This window comes from Anabrus simplex, chromosome 1 (genome assembly GCF_040414725.1).
Source record: "Anabrus simplex isolate iqAnaSimp1 chromosome 1, ASM4041472v1, whole genome shotgun sequence".
NCBI classification, from domain to species: Eukaryota; Metazoa; Arthropoda; class Insecta; order Orthoptera; family Tettigoniidae; genus Anabrus; species Anabrus simplex.
Genome location: NC_090265.1, coordinates 1,068,772,812 through 1,068,787,371, shown reverse-complemented (window position 1 = coordinate 1,068,787,371; position 14,560 = coordinate 1,068,772,812). Strand labels below are relative to the sequence as shown.

The 14,560-nt window shown below is 38.7% G+C and overlaps 1 protein-coding gene across 2 annotated transcripts in view; it reads left to right on the top strand.

The window, feature by feature from the left end:
* The first annotated feature begins 541 nt into the window (after window positions 1-541).
* The window catches only part of LOC136857979 (sphingomyelin phosphodiesterase 5), a 186,261-nt gene continuing 172,242 nt past the window's right edge, over window positions 542-14,560 (top strand). For both annotated transcript variants that reach the window (XM_067137134.2, XM_067137133.2), the window contains exon 1: window positions 542-1,375. In XM_067137134.2, coding sequence (XP_066993235.2) covers window positions 652-1,375 — 724 coding nt within the window. In that variant the 5' untranslated portion in view covers window positions 542-651. The remainder of the gene's footprint in view (window positions 1,376-14,560) is intronic.

The window sequence follows — 14,560 nt, the reverse complement described above, 5'->3', positions numbered from 1 at the left end:
GTTCTTGGACCCGAAGAGAGCCGAAATGTTCCTAGAAGGGATAGATTTTTGTACTCGTTGGAAAAGTAAGAAGGGTTCCGTTAATACTACCAACTGAATGGAAATGAAATCAGAATTGAATCGATAATATGATCGATCGATATGAATTGTATAAACCTTTATTATTTTAAGCAAACAGCTGTGTCACACACACACAATATATAATACTATATAACATTTCCCGTTGCGAAACGTGTTCCTAGCATGAATTCTATAGTTTGGCTTTGCTGTGTAAACAACAACAGTACGAGTACGTAAAGTGTACGCCAGATGGCGCACAGCGATGATAAGCGATTCTTAGTTTGTGTTTCAAAGGTTGCCAATACGAATCTCGAAGATAACCGAAGTCGACCTCTTCAGCACTAGGGTGTAAATCTATCACTAAAAAGTGCGCAGATAATACATATTATATTTCATTGTGTACTGTATGATTTTTTCCCCCTCATGATGTATTAGTATATTGCCATGAATTGTGCCAAATTGTTACGGACTTGTGATTGTGATTGGTTCATTGAAAGTGTCATGTGAATTACATTTTATGGACTTAATAAAGGATGCAAATATTTTATCTTGTGAAATTGTCGAAGAAAATTGAGTTCTGATAACACTGACATGTTTCTTTTTAAATCTTCTATCAAAATGAAAGATTTGGAATTCTCGAGTCGATGTAACAGTAAGGGGGCGAATCTTCTTGATCATGCTTCCCATTTTCTGATGGACCCCTGGCTATCTGTGTTCAGCCACTTACTTTCGTGTTATATCTCAACAGTCCAGGATGAGTTGTGCCCTCATTATAAACTTATTGATTATTATTTCTTGGGACCCTTGTATATTGTGATACTAGTCGTCTTGTCACCAGTTGGTTTGTTTGGATCAACTCTGTGGATTTTACTGTGTACATTTTTTCCTCAAAAGAAATATATTCAGGCCGTAGTCCAGAGTTCAAGAAGACATTGTGTTGGTCGGAAAGACTCAATTTTGTGTAAAACAAATTCATTTTCCTTTGCAACCGCCAATGTGTTGCTGGCTCCTGAATTTGTGGGTAGATTGAATAATGTTAAGGAAACTAACAAGAGAGGTCAGGAAATAGCCAAACGTATTGCAATCCACTCTGGAAAACAACTATTCAATGTTAAAATTTATAACAGAACGTATGAAATAGCAGGCAGGAGTAACAGCATACTGTCAGAGTTCCCTTACGTGGATTTCCTCTGTCTTCAAGAAGTATGGGAGCAGTCCTCAGCACTGCTCTTAATCAGACAGTTAAAAAAGAAATTTGATTACTTTTTGTATGATGTGGGTGAACATTCTTTGAAAATCAACATGTGCATGATAGGTATGTCTCTCTTGTAACGTTATTGAGTTTATTAGTATGTAATCTTTGCATGTGGAATGAATGGAAGACATGAACAGTAAGGAGGAGCTATAATCTTTTTGAATTTTTCACAAAATGTTTTGTTCCAGTCATATGCTGCGTTTTGTTTGGGATATGGTGGTGAAACATAGTTTTGTTTTAATTTTCTCACTTTCTGGAAAAGTTTTAAATTGAAAACAGTATGGCTCTTATGACAACAGGGTTGCCATATCGAAAGACTCTGGTTGACTCCATCACAGGAAAACTGTGACACCTGAATTTTTAAAATTTAGTATTTAAGTTTAAGTTAAAAAGCAGAAGAAACTAAGCTGCAAATTATTTTTACATACTAAGGGGGGGGGGAAGGTACAGGGGCTATTTTTGGTTTGTACAGAATCATAGGTAAACTAAGGCACATGAAAAACCTCAGCATTGAAGTGTAGGACAAATTGGGGGATAAAGTAGGCAAATAATAATTTTTATGGGCTTGAGGGGTGCATTTAATAAATTTCTCCAGGCAATGTGGGGTACTACTGTGCTGTCATATCGTAACGTTCTCTGCCATAACGCAAATAAATCACAGTAGTAATGTTAAAGAAATCACACACGTAGGCTTATCACGTTACTCTCACTCAACACAAGACAGTTACGCACTGATTTAAAGCCTAAAACTTGCTCACGCAACAAATAAATACTGCAGATTACTTCACTACAGAACGCTTTGTGTTGAATTGCAGGCTGTATGGTTTACTTCATTATCATAACAGCGTCACCTAGCCAGACAGCATACAATTATTTATTAATGTCAGAAAGGGGCTTCTTAAGGTCACATGCATTAAATCAAACATCACAGAAGTTTGAAATTCTAGAAATATTGTTTAGTAAACTTTAAGCTGGGCACATCACATAATTTACCGAGGGACTTAAACAAGCCTCCTGCTCAAGTGGCCAGAAGTTGAAGTAATCTCGTGTAGCAAGATTGTACATTTATGAGACAGCTGATAATGTCAGACAATATTTCCAGAACTTCAAACATCTCTAATGCTTGATTTCCTGCATGTTACATTAACAAACCCTTCTTTGACATAAATATTATAATTTACTCTATGCTGTAAAGCCAGGTGACTCCACTGTGGTAATCGTCATCAATGATCTGCATTTAGGGCTGTCACTTGGGTGGCAGATTACCTATCAATTGTTTTTGTAGCCTTTTCTTAAATATTTTCATCAAAGAACTTGGAAATTTATTGAACATTTACCTTGATAAATTATTCCAATCCCTTACTTCTCATCCTATAAACGAGTATTTGCACAAATTTGTCTTCTTGAATGCCAATTTCGTTTTCATATTATGATTTTTCCTACTTTTAACAGCTTATTCGTCTACTGATATCATTCCACGCTCTCTCTCCACTGACAGCTCGGAATATACCACTTATGATACAAATTCTTGTAATTTTGTTAAATACCACCTATTCAATACAATAATAAGGTAATAAGAACTCGCATATTTATTAAATTCTTAATATGGTAAATGTTTCACTCCTTTTTTGTGAGCATCATCAGCCAAATATCATTTACTTAAGGTTATATAAAATCATGAATCTATTCTTTTGGATTAAAATATGCTTTGCAACCTGATTGTCAAGTTCTCAAGAGGCTGTGAGTAACTCTAGACAATTACGCAGCAGCAGGAAAAATATGCCAACAAGCCCAATTTGGGAACGTTCGAGATCCATTCAAATTCTACCTTACATCAGAAAGTTTTCATTTCACCAACAAGTTTGTTCATAAACAATACTCTCGTATTGACAATATAGGTTTAAAGCCAATACATTTTATACAAGTATTACTCCAGTAACATAGAGAACAAGTTAAATGTTCATAACATAGACAGTTATCAACTGTAGAAAATTGTTAATATAGTTAACGAAGTTCCAACAACAGTAATACAAATCAAGCAACACTGAATCAATATAATTAGCCAGATCACAAAAGGTTTTAAAATGATTTCAAAAGGATGTTCACCAGATGAGTTTCGTCAATAAATTTTAGACTTAGATAGCCCTAGTTTTTAGACAGATATGTTTTAACTTAAAAACATAATTTTATTGTTATATAACTTGTAAAATATTACAAGATTTGTTAATCAGGTTGCAAAGCATATTTTAATCCAATAGAATAAATTCACGATCTTATATAACCTTAAGTAAATGATATTTGGCTGACGATGCTCACAAAAAGGAGCGAAACATGTACCACATTAAGAATTTAATAAATATGTGAGTTCTTATTAGGCCTACCATATTATTGTATTGAATAGGTGGTATTTAACAAAATTATAAGAATTTATATCACAAGTAGATCTTCAATACGGACAAAAATGAAATTTATAACTTGCAATATACCACTTAATCGAGCATCTCGTCTCTTTTCTGCCTAGTCTTCACAGCCCGAACTTTGGAACATTTTCCTAACGCTACTCCGTAGTCAGAAATCACGTAGAACAAATCGTGCTGCTTTCTTTGGGATATTTTCCAGTTCTTGTATCAAGTAGTCCTGGTGTGGTTCCCGTACACTGGAGCCATACTCTTATTGGGGTTTTGCCAGAGATTTATATGCCCTCTTCTTTATATCCTAAATACAACCAGTACATACCCTCAGAACCATGTTAAGTGATGTGTACATTTCTTTACACCTCGTTAATTTGATTACGCCAATGAAGATCATTCCTTATCTATATTTATATAATATAGCATGTCCTAAAGCAACAAGGTTCCAGGAATGCAGAAAAGGTCTGAGGCAGATTGGTATTTCAGACCAAGAAATTCCTGACAGGAACGCATTCAGAGGGTTGGTGAACAACTATCAAGGTTTCAAAATGGCATCAACTTCCAGAAGATGAAAAGGACCTTTGTCTGAAGAGCATAAATGGGCACTAGTCGCTGGGCTCAGAAGATACTGGCAGGAAGTCAAAGCCGGAACAAGAACAAGACCCAGACAACTAAAATGAAGTTGGTTGTTACTACGCAGTCCATAGAGGCTCAACGCGATGTATAATAATAAGAAAAGGAAAAAAAAAAAAAAGCATGGACTGACTGACTGATTCATCATCGCCGAGCCAAAACTACTGGACATAAAGAAATGAAATTTTGGGGATACATTTGTATTACAATGTAGTTGCTTATTAAGGGAGAATTTTTGGATATTACATCGCTAAAGGGGGGGTGAATTTTTAAAATGAGTGAATATATATCCCAGACATTTAACAGTTTAAAGACGTGAAAATTGGTATTTGGAATTGCCTTTAAATTAAAGAAACACATATTTTTTTGTTTTTGGAAAATGTACTTGGGGGGGGGGAGAGGAGTGACAAAGGTGGTGAATTTTTAAAATGAGTATATCTACAGGATATAAAAACGTAACATATTACAGACATGAAAATTGGTATGTTTATTACATACATCATTATAGACGTTTCAGCGTTCAGTCTGCAAGCCTCTGTCAATTTACTAAATGTCGCCACAATCCTCTATTTGCAACTAGTGCTGTGGCCTCATTTAGTTCTATACCTCTTATCTTTAAATCATTAGAAACTGAGTCTAACCATCGTTGTCTTGGCCTCCCTCTACTTCTTTTGCGCTCCATAACAGGTAACCTATTCGCCTCACATGAACCCACCACCGAAGCCGGTTTATGCGTACAGCTTCATCCTTAGAGTTCATTCCTAACTTAGCCTTTATCTCCTCATTCAGAGTACCCTCCTGCAATTGCTCCCACCTGTTTGTACCAGTAATCACTCGCTACTTTCATGTTTGTTACTTCTAACTTATGAGTAAGATATCCCGAGTCCACCCAGCTTTCGCTCTTGTAAATCAAAGTTGGTCTGAAAACAGACCGATGTAAAGATAGTTTCGTCCGGGAGCTGACTTCCTTCTTACAGAACACTGTTGATTGCAACTGCGAGCTCATTGCATTAGCTTTACTACACCTTGATTCAATCTCACTATATTACCATCCTGGGAGAACACACAACTTAAAATTATCTACCTGTTCCAGCTTTGTATCACCAATCTGACATTCAATCCCTGTGAATTTCTTACCTACTGAGATCAGTTTAGTCTTGAAAGGCTAATTGTCGTACCATACTCGTTGCACCTATTTTCAAGTTCCAAGATATTAGACTGCAGGCTTCGAGCACAATCTGCCATTAAGACCAAGTTGTCAGCATAGGCCAGACTGCTTACTCTATTTCCATCTAACTGAATCCCTCCCACTGATTGTGTTTGGGAGTAGGCAAGTGTGCCCGCCATTATGAACAAATTTACCCATCTAAAATATGACTGACATTAGGCTTAGTGTTCTTGCTATTATAATGGAAACTCACCAACTCGGTGCGACTGTCATTATAATGATAACAGCACAACTCAGTTTTGACTGGCAGTAGGGAAGGTGTCTGATTTTATAATAAAAACTCCTCTACTGTAATCTGTCTTGAAGTAGAAAAGGGCGCCTGCAATTGTAACGAAAACTCCCAAAATCGATTGACCATTCAGTAGGTAATGGAACCTCCAATTGTATTATAAAAACCTTTTTACTCTATAGTGAATGGCAGTAGGCAAGTGCAGCATGTAAATATCTTTTAAAAATAAAGTAACACGTATTTTTTTGTTTCAAGGAAAATCATTTAAGGAGCGGGGGTAAAATAGGACTGATAAAGGGGGTTTGAATTATTTTTATTAGGATAATGGTATCTTCAAAACTGAAGATGTTAAGACATGAAAATTGGTATTTGGAATCTCCTTTAAAAATTCACCAACCCGTATTTTTTTTGTAAAATTCACGTAAGTGGGGGGGGAGGTGTACAAAGGAATGAAAAAGGGGTTGAATTTTTTTAGTGAAGGTACGTACATTTCAAAAAGTGAAGATGTTACTTTTTTATTTTTTGCTAGGGGCTTTACGTCGCACCGACACAGATAGGTCTTATGGCGACGATGGGATAGGAAAGGCTTAGGAGTTGGATGGAAGCGGCCGTGGCCTTAATTAAGGTACAGCCCCAGCATTTGCCTGGTGTGAAAATGGGAAACCACGGAAAACCATCTTCAGGGCTGCCGATAGTGGGACTCGAACCTACTATCTCCCGGATGCAAGCTCACAGCCGCGCGCCTCTACGCGCACGGCCAACTCACCCGGTGAAGATGTTACAGACATGAAAGTTTGTATTTGCAATCTTCTTTAAAAGTAAAGATGTATTCTTTGTTTTTGGAAAATCCACTTGGGGGGGATGATGGGGTCGGTGAAAAGAAAAGAAGAAAGTGGGATACTTTTATCTCAAAAACGAAGGAGGTTATGAATGTGAAGACTTGGTTTTTTTTTCCTAGGAATATAGCTGCTCATTCAACCACACTAGTCTAATTTTCATCAGTAATCTCCTATGATCTCTTGTTTCGTTTGTCCAACCTTTGTCCCATTTCTCTGCAGGGTCGAGTATGAGGTGACATGAATCTGTCCTTGGCGGGTTTTTATGACCAGATGCCCTTCCTGACATCAACCTCATCAGAGGAGTTAATGAGATGAAATGAATGACGTGATATGTGATAGTAGAAAGGGATAGGATGAAATCCGATGCCTGCACATAGCCTACTCCTGTCGAATAACACAAGGGGTCTGCTCAAGGCTTAATGTTCCCATCCGACGGACAAATCACCATCAACAGCGTCGTATGCCCTCACTCCATATGAGTACTGAGGAGAGGTTTGGAATTTAATCCAGGCTTTTGACACGCAATCTAGTGATCAGAAATTGTATAACACCACCTCCCCTACCCTGCCGGTCAACATTCTGATGGTGAAGTTTGTTTTTTTGATTAACGGGTCCAATAACAGACCAATTATATTGGTTGTTAACGGGACTCGAACCGAATAACCATGGTGTCAGACTGTTTGGACTTAAACCAATCCAATATCAAGATGTCATTTATTTACATGTACCGTATTTGACTTGCTGGAAGAATAAATATATACTGTTGTACTATGAAAAGCCTGGGAAGGTCAATAGCGATACAGTCCATTAAATCTAACAAATTCCGTGGTTTCCCATTTTCACACCAGGCTGTACCTTAATAAAAGGCCACGGCCACTTCCTACTCCTAGGCCTTACCTATCCCTTCGTTGCCATAAGACCTATCTGTGTCGGTGCGACATAAAACAGATTGTAGAAAAATCTAACATCTATATATATATAAAAGCAAGTTGGTCTGGAGAAATCTGTATATAAAGCTATAAAAATGAAAATAGACGTGAATTAATGAGGCACTTCCAGAAATCTCAGAAATTTGAAACTTGGTACCGGAGAAGCTGATGACCCCAGCATCCCTAGAAAAATTGAAAATTCTGAAAATTCCCCGAAGGGGGCACGCTACAGGGGCTTCAAATTTTGAGCTCAGCATAAGAATGCAGTTGTACAATTTATCCAAAGCGACAACCTATAAGTTCCATGGGCTTAAAAAAATTTGTGATTTCCTAATTTTTATCTCCCCCCCCCCCCCCAAATCAAGATGGCAGCACAATTTTCCAGACGAGCTAGAAAATTGAAATTTGGCGAAATTATAGCTTTTAGCCTATAAGCGACAGAAAAATTCCAAGATGTTCAAATTTTTCACTTTTTACCCCCCAAAATATCGAAATATGGTGGCAATTTTAATGACTGTGCAGACATTCCTTTTGAGCTATTTGTTGGCCAAACGGTAAGTCTTATCACAAAATGGATGACACAGTCTCGTTCAATTTGGAATGATCTACAACTTTGGTCCTATGTCTTTTTGTCGTATCTCTCTCCCTTATACGTTAGATTTGCCTGTATTTCTGGATTGTTCGTAAATTTGGTGATTTTTACACATACATTTCATTGTTTGACACTTATAGGTAAGATAGTCATCAAGTTTGGAGCGCACATTCACACGATTGAAGGCCATATGTGGACCAAATTTCATAATTCTAGCTTATACATAAGTATGCAAAACACAATGCAATGCATTAATAATGTACCCAAATTTCATCCTATTCAAATTTTCGAACTCAGTTTAACCCACAAATATTGTAGATACGAGAAAATGTTTTAGAACCAAATATGTTGAAGGATAAAAGGGGCGTCTGATGGTGCAAACTGTTTGTTAATATGATGTACCATTTAGGGGTAATGAATCCCGAAGTGGAGGTCGGCACTTTAATAAATTAAATCTCAATTACCACGTGTAAAGTAATTTATATAGAAATCCGTATATGATGTAGAAAACCGTAGCAAAGCCCGGGCACATTTTCTAGTAGGCCTATCGGGTATATCTTGCTGGAATCTTACAAATTGAGCCTCACAGGAATAATGTTTCCTAAACACGAACTGTCTTCTGTCAAACCAGATAGTAATTTTTGCGAACATGTCTAATATAATCAGAAAGAATTCTTTCCTAGAGCTTAAACATAATGCATGTCAATCTGACTGGCCTGTAATTTTCTGCTTCATATTTATCCCCCTTTCCCTTGTACACTGGAGCTCCTGTTGCAACTCTCCATTCATTTGGTCTCCTTCATGCAAACAGTAATGAAATAAGTATTTCAGTTTCAAGTATCACCCCCAAGATTCTTGTAGAGACTTAGCAATAGTTAGGGGTCATTTTAGTATAAATATGAAAATTCCGAAAAAATGCGGCACCCAGGCTAAAACAGTCAATTTTTCCTTGTTCTTGTCATAGGTCTCAGTGTGAACTATTGACATCAGAAACGTATTCTTGGATGCCATCCACAGAGTGCAAATGAAACTATCAGGGCAGATAAGTTTGACGCCGATAGCTCACACTGAGACCTTGGGCCATACATGAAAAAGGCAAAGAAAAATCAACAATTTTGGCCCTGGTTCAAAACAATAAAACACGAAAAAAAACCGGTGCCGCATATTTTCGGAATTTTTATATTTATACTAAAATGGCCCCCACCTATTCCTAAGTCTACAGAAAAATCTTGTTGGTGATACTTGCAACCAATTAGAGTATTCAGTACATTATATTACCAAAATTTTTGATTTTTTTGTTGTGACCTTTCAAGAGTTAAAAATTCATTACTTCTATAGTACTTGAATTAACTCAATGAAATCAGGCGACATATATCCTATTAGATGTGAGATATCAGAAAGAAAATTACAGAGGTCTAGTGGCACAATTTTAGGTTCTAGATGACATTTCGTGATTTCTTTATGTGGTCCTAAACATTTGACCGGTACTGTAATCTGCAACTCCTACTCAGCCTTTGTTTCACTCCAGGCAAATGCTATACTTTAATCAAGGCCACGGCCGCTTCTTTCCCACGCCTTGTCCGTCCATGTACCATCGTTGCCATAAAACCTGTGCATGTCGGTTCGGCATAAGGAAAATAAAAATCCCTTTATTTCTCTGTTGGATCTGTACCATTCCTTACTACTTTTAAAGATACATACCTGTGTTCACAATTTTCAACAATTGCTTTAAATCCATCCCATTAGCTGTTTACATTTTTATCTGCCATTTTCCATGGATCATAACTGCTTTTTAAAAGTTTCCTCATGCCTCTCACACCAACCAGATGGTATTGCCTAATAGTCCTTTTATGACATCACATTAATATGACATTTAACTATGGCATTGACAGTTTCATGATTACTTATGCAGATTTCCCGATTTAAGCGGGAGACTCCTGATTTTTCATCGTTCTTCCTGATCGCCGGGAACGTTCCCCCCATTTTCAGAGCATTTCAGTCATTTTCATATTATTTTAAATTCCCGTGAATTTCCTCATTCTATTGATATATGGCTGGTTGATAGTAGTTCTAATAATCACAACCGGATGGCAGTACGGAGCACAGTGGCAAGCCATGTACTCCACTGTAATATGTCTGTAATATGGTCAAATACTCAAATAGCTTAATAATAGGAAGTGGAAGTCGCAAGCGAGTAACCTAATCTCAGAAGTGGCACGTCATAGACGTCTACCCTGGGCAGGACCTGTATAAGTGCTCATGTTATGTCACATAGTAGTGCTTCCTGGTTGTATGTCTTAATATTTGTTTTGGCCAGAGTGTCAAGAAAAGAAATATGATGCAGTGTTTAAAAGTGCTTATAAGGAAGAGTTTCCATGTTTCAGTGAATCCAGGAAGGGAACAGTGTTCATATTCTGTACTATATGTAGGTGTGATTTTTCAGTTGCGCATGGTGGGAAGTGCAATATACTCAAATATGTGCAAATGAAAAAACATAAGGAGAGTGTCCAGTGTGTAGAAAGAAACCAGAAACTGAACTTTTCATGTAAAAACGAAGATGTAAATCCTGTGACAAATGCTGAGGCTTTATTTACATCATTTATCGTAGAACACAACCTGCCTGTAAATTGTGCCGATCACACGGGACCTTTGTTTCGCAGAATATTTCCTGATTCGGAAATTGCTAAACGATATGGGTGTGCTAGAACGAAAACACCGGCTATCATTACTGAAATGTACTTGATGGAAAGGACAAAAATTGTGTCACCTTTGGAGGTTAATGCATTTTCTGTTGCTACTGATGGTAGCAATAAAAGCAACTTGAAAATATATCCCATTGTTGGAACATTTTTTTAGGCCTGAACTCATTGAAATTCTGAGTTGTCTACACTCTGTGACTAATTTAGAAGGGTATGCTACTGGAGCTAACATTGCCAATCTTTTGCTCTCAACGTTTTGGGAATTCTACATTCCATTAAAAAAACTGCCTAGCTCTTGGTGTTGATAATGCTCCGGTAATGGTAGGATTAAAAAATGGTGTGACAGGGTGTTTGGAGCGGGAAAATAGTAATGTAATCATCATAGACTGCTCTTGTCACCTAATTAATCTTGCTGTCGAGAAGGGTGCAGCGTGCTTGCCTGTAATTGTAGATGAAAGTATAATTGATATATTTTATTATCTGGAAAGGAGTGCAAAGACGAAAGAAAAGTTCAGAGAATTTCAGACTTCACACAACACAGAGATCAGGAAAATTCTGAAGCATGTGCCTACTCAATGGTTATCACTAAGAAGGTGTTTAGATAGGATTTTGCTGCAGTGGGACCCTTTGGTTACTTTATTCAGGAGCGAAATTGTGAGTAAGGATTCTCAGATGGGAACTTCGAAGACGTACAAAATTCCTAAGCACAGTTTAAGTGCAGATGTGTCTTGTTTGTCTGAAAAGGTGAAGCATTGTCATAACATTTCACCATACTCCTCAGTTAAAAGAAAAACCCTGTCATCAGTTTCACCCAATAAAAAAAATGAAACTACTGATGACACTAAGAGCCATGCTTTGTCACGTGAAGAACGGCTGTTCTTGTTCCTTTCATCAAATTTGCATCAATCTTTTTGCCTTTTTCTCTCAAGTTTTATGGATATCTTTGAGAATCCTGAACGTAGCTCTTCAGTCCAGTATGCCGCACATCCACTTATTGAAGTCAGTTTTGGAGGATGTATTGAAGAATGTGATGGCAAGGTTTGTGAAACCACACGTTATTAAAAACTCCTCCTCTCTTCTTGATGTAGATTATCATACTCCAGCAAATCAAAAGGATGATTGTGATGATGGGGAATTCTGTGTTTGTTTTAGTAAACACTTTGAAGCCTGAGGAAAAGTGCATATTCTTTAAGTCTGTTAGAAAGTTTTTCTCTTCATGATGTGACTACATGATACACAAATTTCTGTTCAAAGATGAAATTTTAATGAATGCAGAAGTTGCAAATATTTCTGCTGTAAGTAAGACATCATTTTCTAGTTTCAGATTTTTCATTAACAAGTTTCCGAACATTCTGACTAGTGAAACGGGACATTTAGATAAAGAAACTGATATTCTGCACTCCCAGTTCTGTAACTTTCAGTTCAAAGAAACAGGCCTGGCAAAAGGAAGAATTGATGTTCAGTGGGCATTGGTAGGTCAGATGAAATCTTGCTTGTTGTTTTAAGGGGCCTAACATCGAAGGTCATCGGCCCTCAGATGAAATCAGCTGATGTTGTACTTAAATATGACAGACTCTCTAAGGTGATGTATTTTATTTATATCATGTCAGAAGCATACATAAGTTTAAAATTAAATATGAGGAAAGAACATAAAACATAAATTCTTCAGTGATGAAGAGCCACATTAAACTATGTGAGCCCAAAACCTTGCGACATCAAGTGCATTTGGTTTCGCTTTAACCAGGTCTTCTGTTGTGCAACTGAATGGGCATGAACTACATTGCAGCAAATGGGCTGTGGTCTGCTCTTCTCCACATACACACAAGGTACTATCCACTTCGAAACCCTATTTCTTCTGGTTGACCCTGCACCGCGTAACACCAGAGCGCAGTTTATTCAGTGCTCTCCAATTCACCCAGTCTGTAACATGACCAGGAGGGAGTTCCTCATTTGGGTCCCCCTGTGGGTGGGAGCAGTAGAATAACACCCACGGTATCCCCTGCCTGTCGTAAGAGGTGACTTAAAGGGGCCCCAGGGTCTCTGGGGTTGGTGACCACAGGGCCCTTAGCCGAGTCCTGGCATTACTTCCACTAACTTGTGCCAGGCTCCTCACTTTCATCTATCCTATCCGACCTCCCTTGGTCAACTCTTGTTCTTTTCCGACCCTGGCGGTATTACGTATGGAGGCCTAGGAAGTCTTTAATTTTCACGCCCTTCGTGGCCCTTGTCATCCTTTGGCCGATATCTTCATTTTTCGAAGTGTCGGATCCCTTCCATTTTTCCCCTCTGATTAGTGTTATATAGAGGATGGTTGCCTAGTTGTACTTCCTCTTCAAACAATAATCACCACCACCACCACCACCACCTCCTCCTTATTTGGGATCATCCATTGACTGATACTCATATGTTGACTCCTGGTGCGCCATTCTTGAATTCTTGCTTGCTGCGCTGTTCCTGCAAATGTTTTGGTTACTCTCAAGAAGCTTTTCCTAGACTTAAGGTGCTGGCGTGGTGGCTCATATCCAAACAAAGAGTGGGCTTCAGATGTCAACATCTTTCTCTTTTCTTTCTTGGCTGCCACTTCACGGTGGATATTAGGAGGTGCTATCCCTGCAAGGCAATACACATTTTCCATAAGTGTAGGTCTCAAACATCCAGTAATAATACGGCAGGTCTCGTTGAGTGCTACATCAACTGCTTTGGCATGGCCAGATTTGCACCACACCGAGCATGCGTATTCAGCTGCGGAATAGCAGAGCGAAAGGGCAGATGTCCTCACTGTGTCTGGTTGTGCTTCCCAAGATGTTCCAGTAAGCTTCCGCAAGGTGATGCTTGCTATTTTTTCAATTCAATTCCACATAGCAATGCAGAATGTGAAAGGATTTTTAGCATAGTAGACAAAAACACACTTCAAATCCTTGCTGTTTGACAAACTTTGGAGAAACTTTTAACCTTAAAATCAGTTTAGGAAGGCAAGTTCTTTGAGCAAAAATTTAGTTCCGAGTTTCTGAAGAGGGCTAAGTCAGCTACGGGTGTGTTGATCAACAATTAGTCGTAATGTGTTCAGCATGTTGAAGGATGAGAAGTCACATGTTCCTAAAGTTCGGGTATGTCCACTATTTAGTATTCACATATAAATAGTGAAATATACACTGACTGAGCAAATGTCATGGGATAGCGGAGCACTGATGCGCAGGTGTGTTGTCTGTGCTCCACATGCCCCCTGTGCCAGCGGCAGTTGTATAGGAGACCTTGTGAGCAGTGGGTGTGCATGTGACAAGTGTAATATGGAACGTCGTCGTGAGCTGACACCATTCGAACGGGGTATGGTGGTTGGTGCCTGACGGATGGGAAGTGCGATGTCCAGGGTGTATTGTGAATGGTTGAATACGGGTGTCACCGTCCACGACAGACAACAAACAAACGACTGGCCGTTCAGCCACCCTCGATGACCGTGACCGGCGACATCTGAGACGGATTGTCAGTAGTGACAGACGGGCAACCGTGCAACAAATCACGGCTCAATTCAACACAGGCCGTGCTAGACACGTCTCCCAGTGGACAATCTGTAGGAACATGGGTTCTATGGGGTATGGGAGCTGGCGCCGCACACGGGTGCCACTGTTAACCCAACGTCATCGGGCACGACGACGTGCATTTGTCGCCAGTCACCAGGGATGGACGC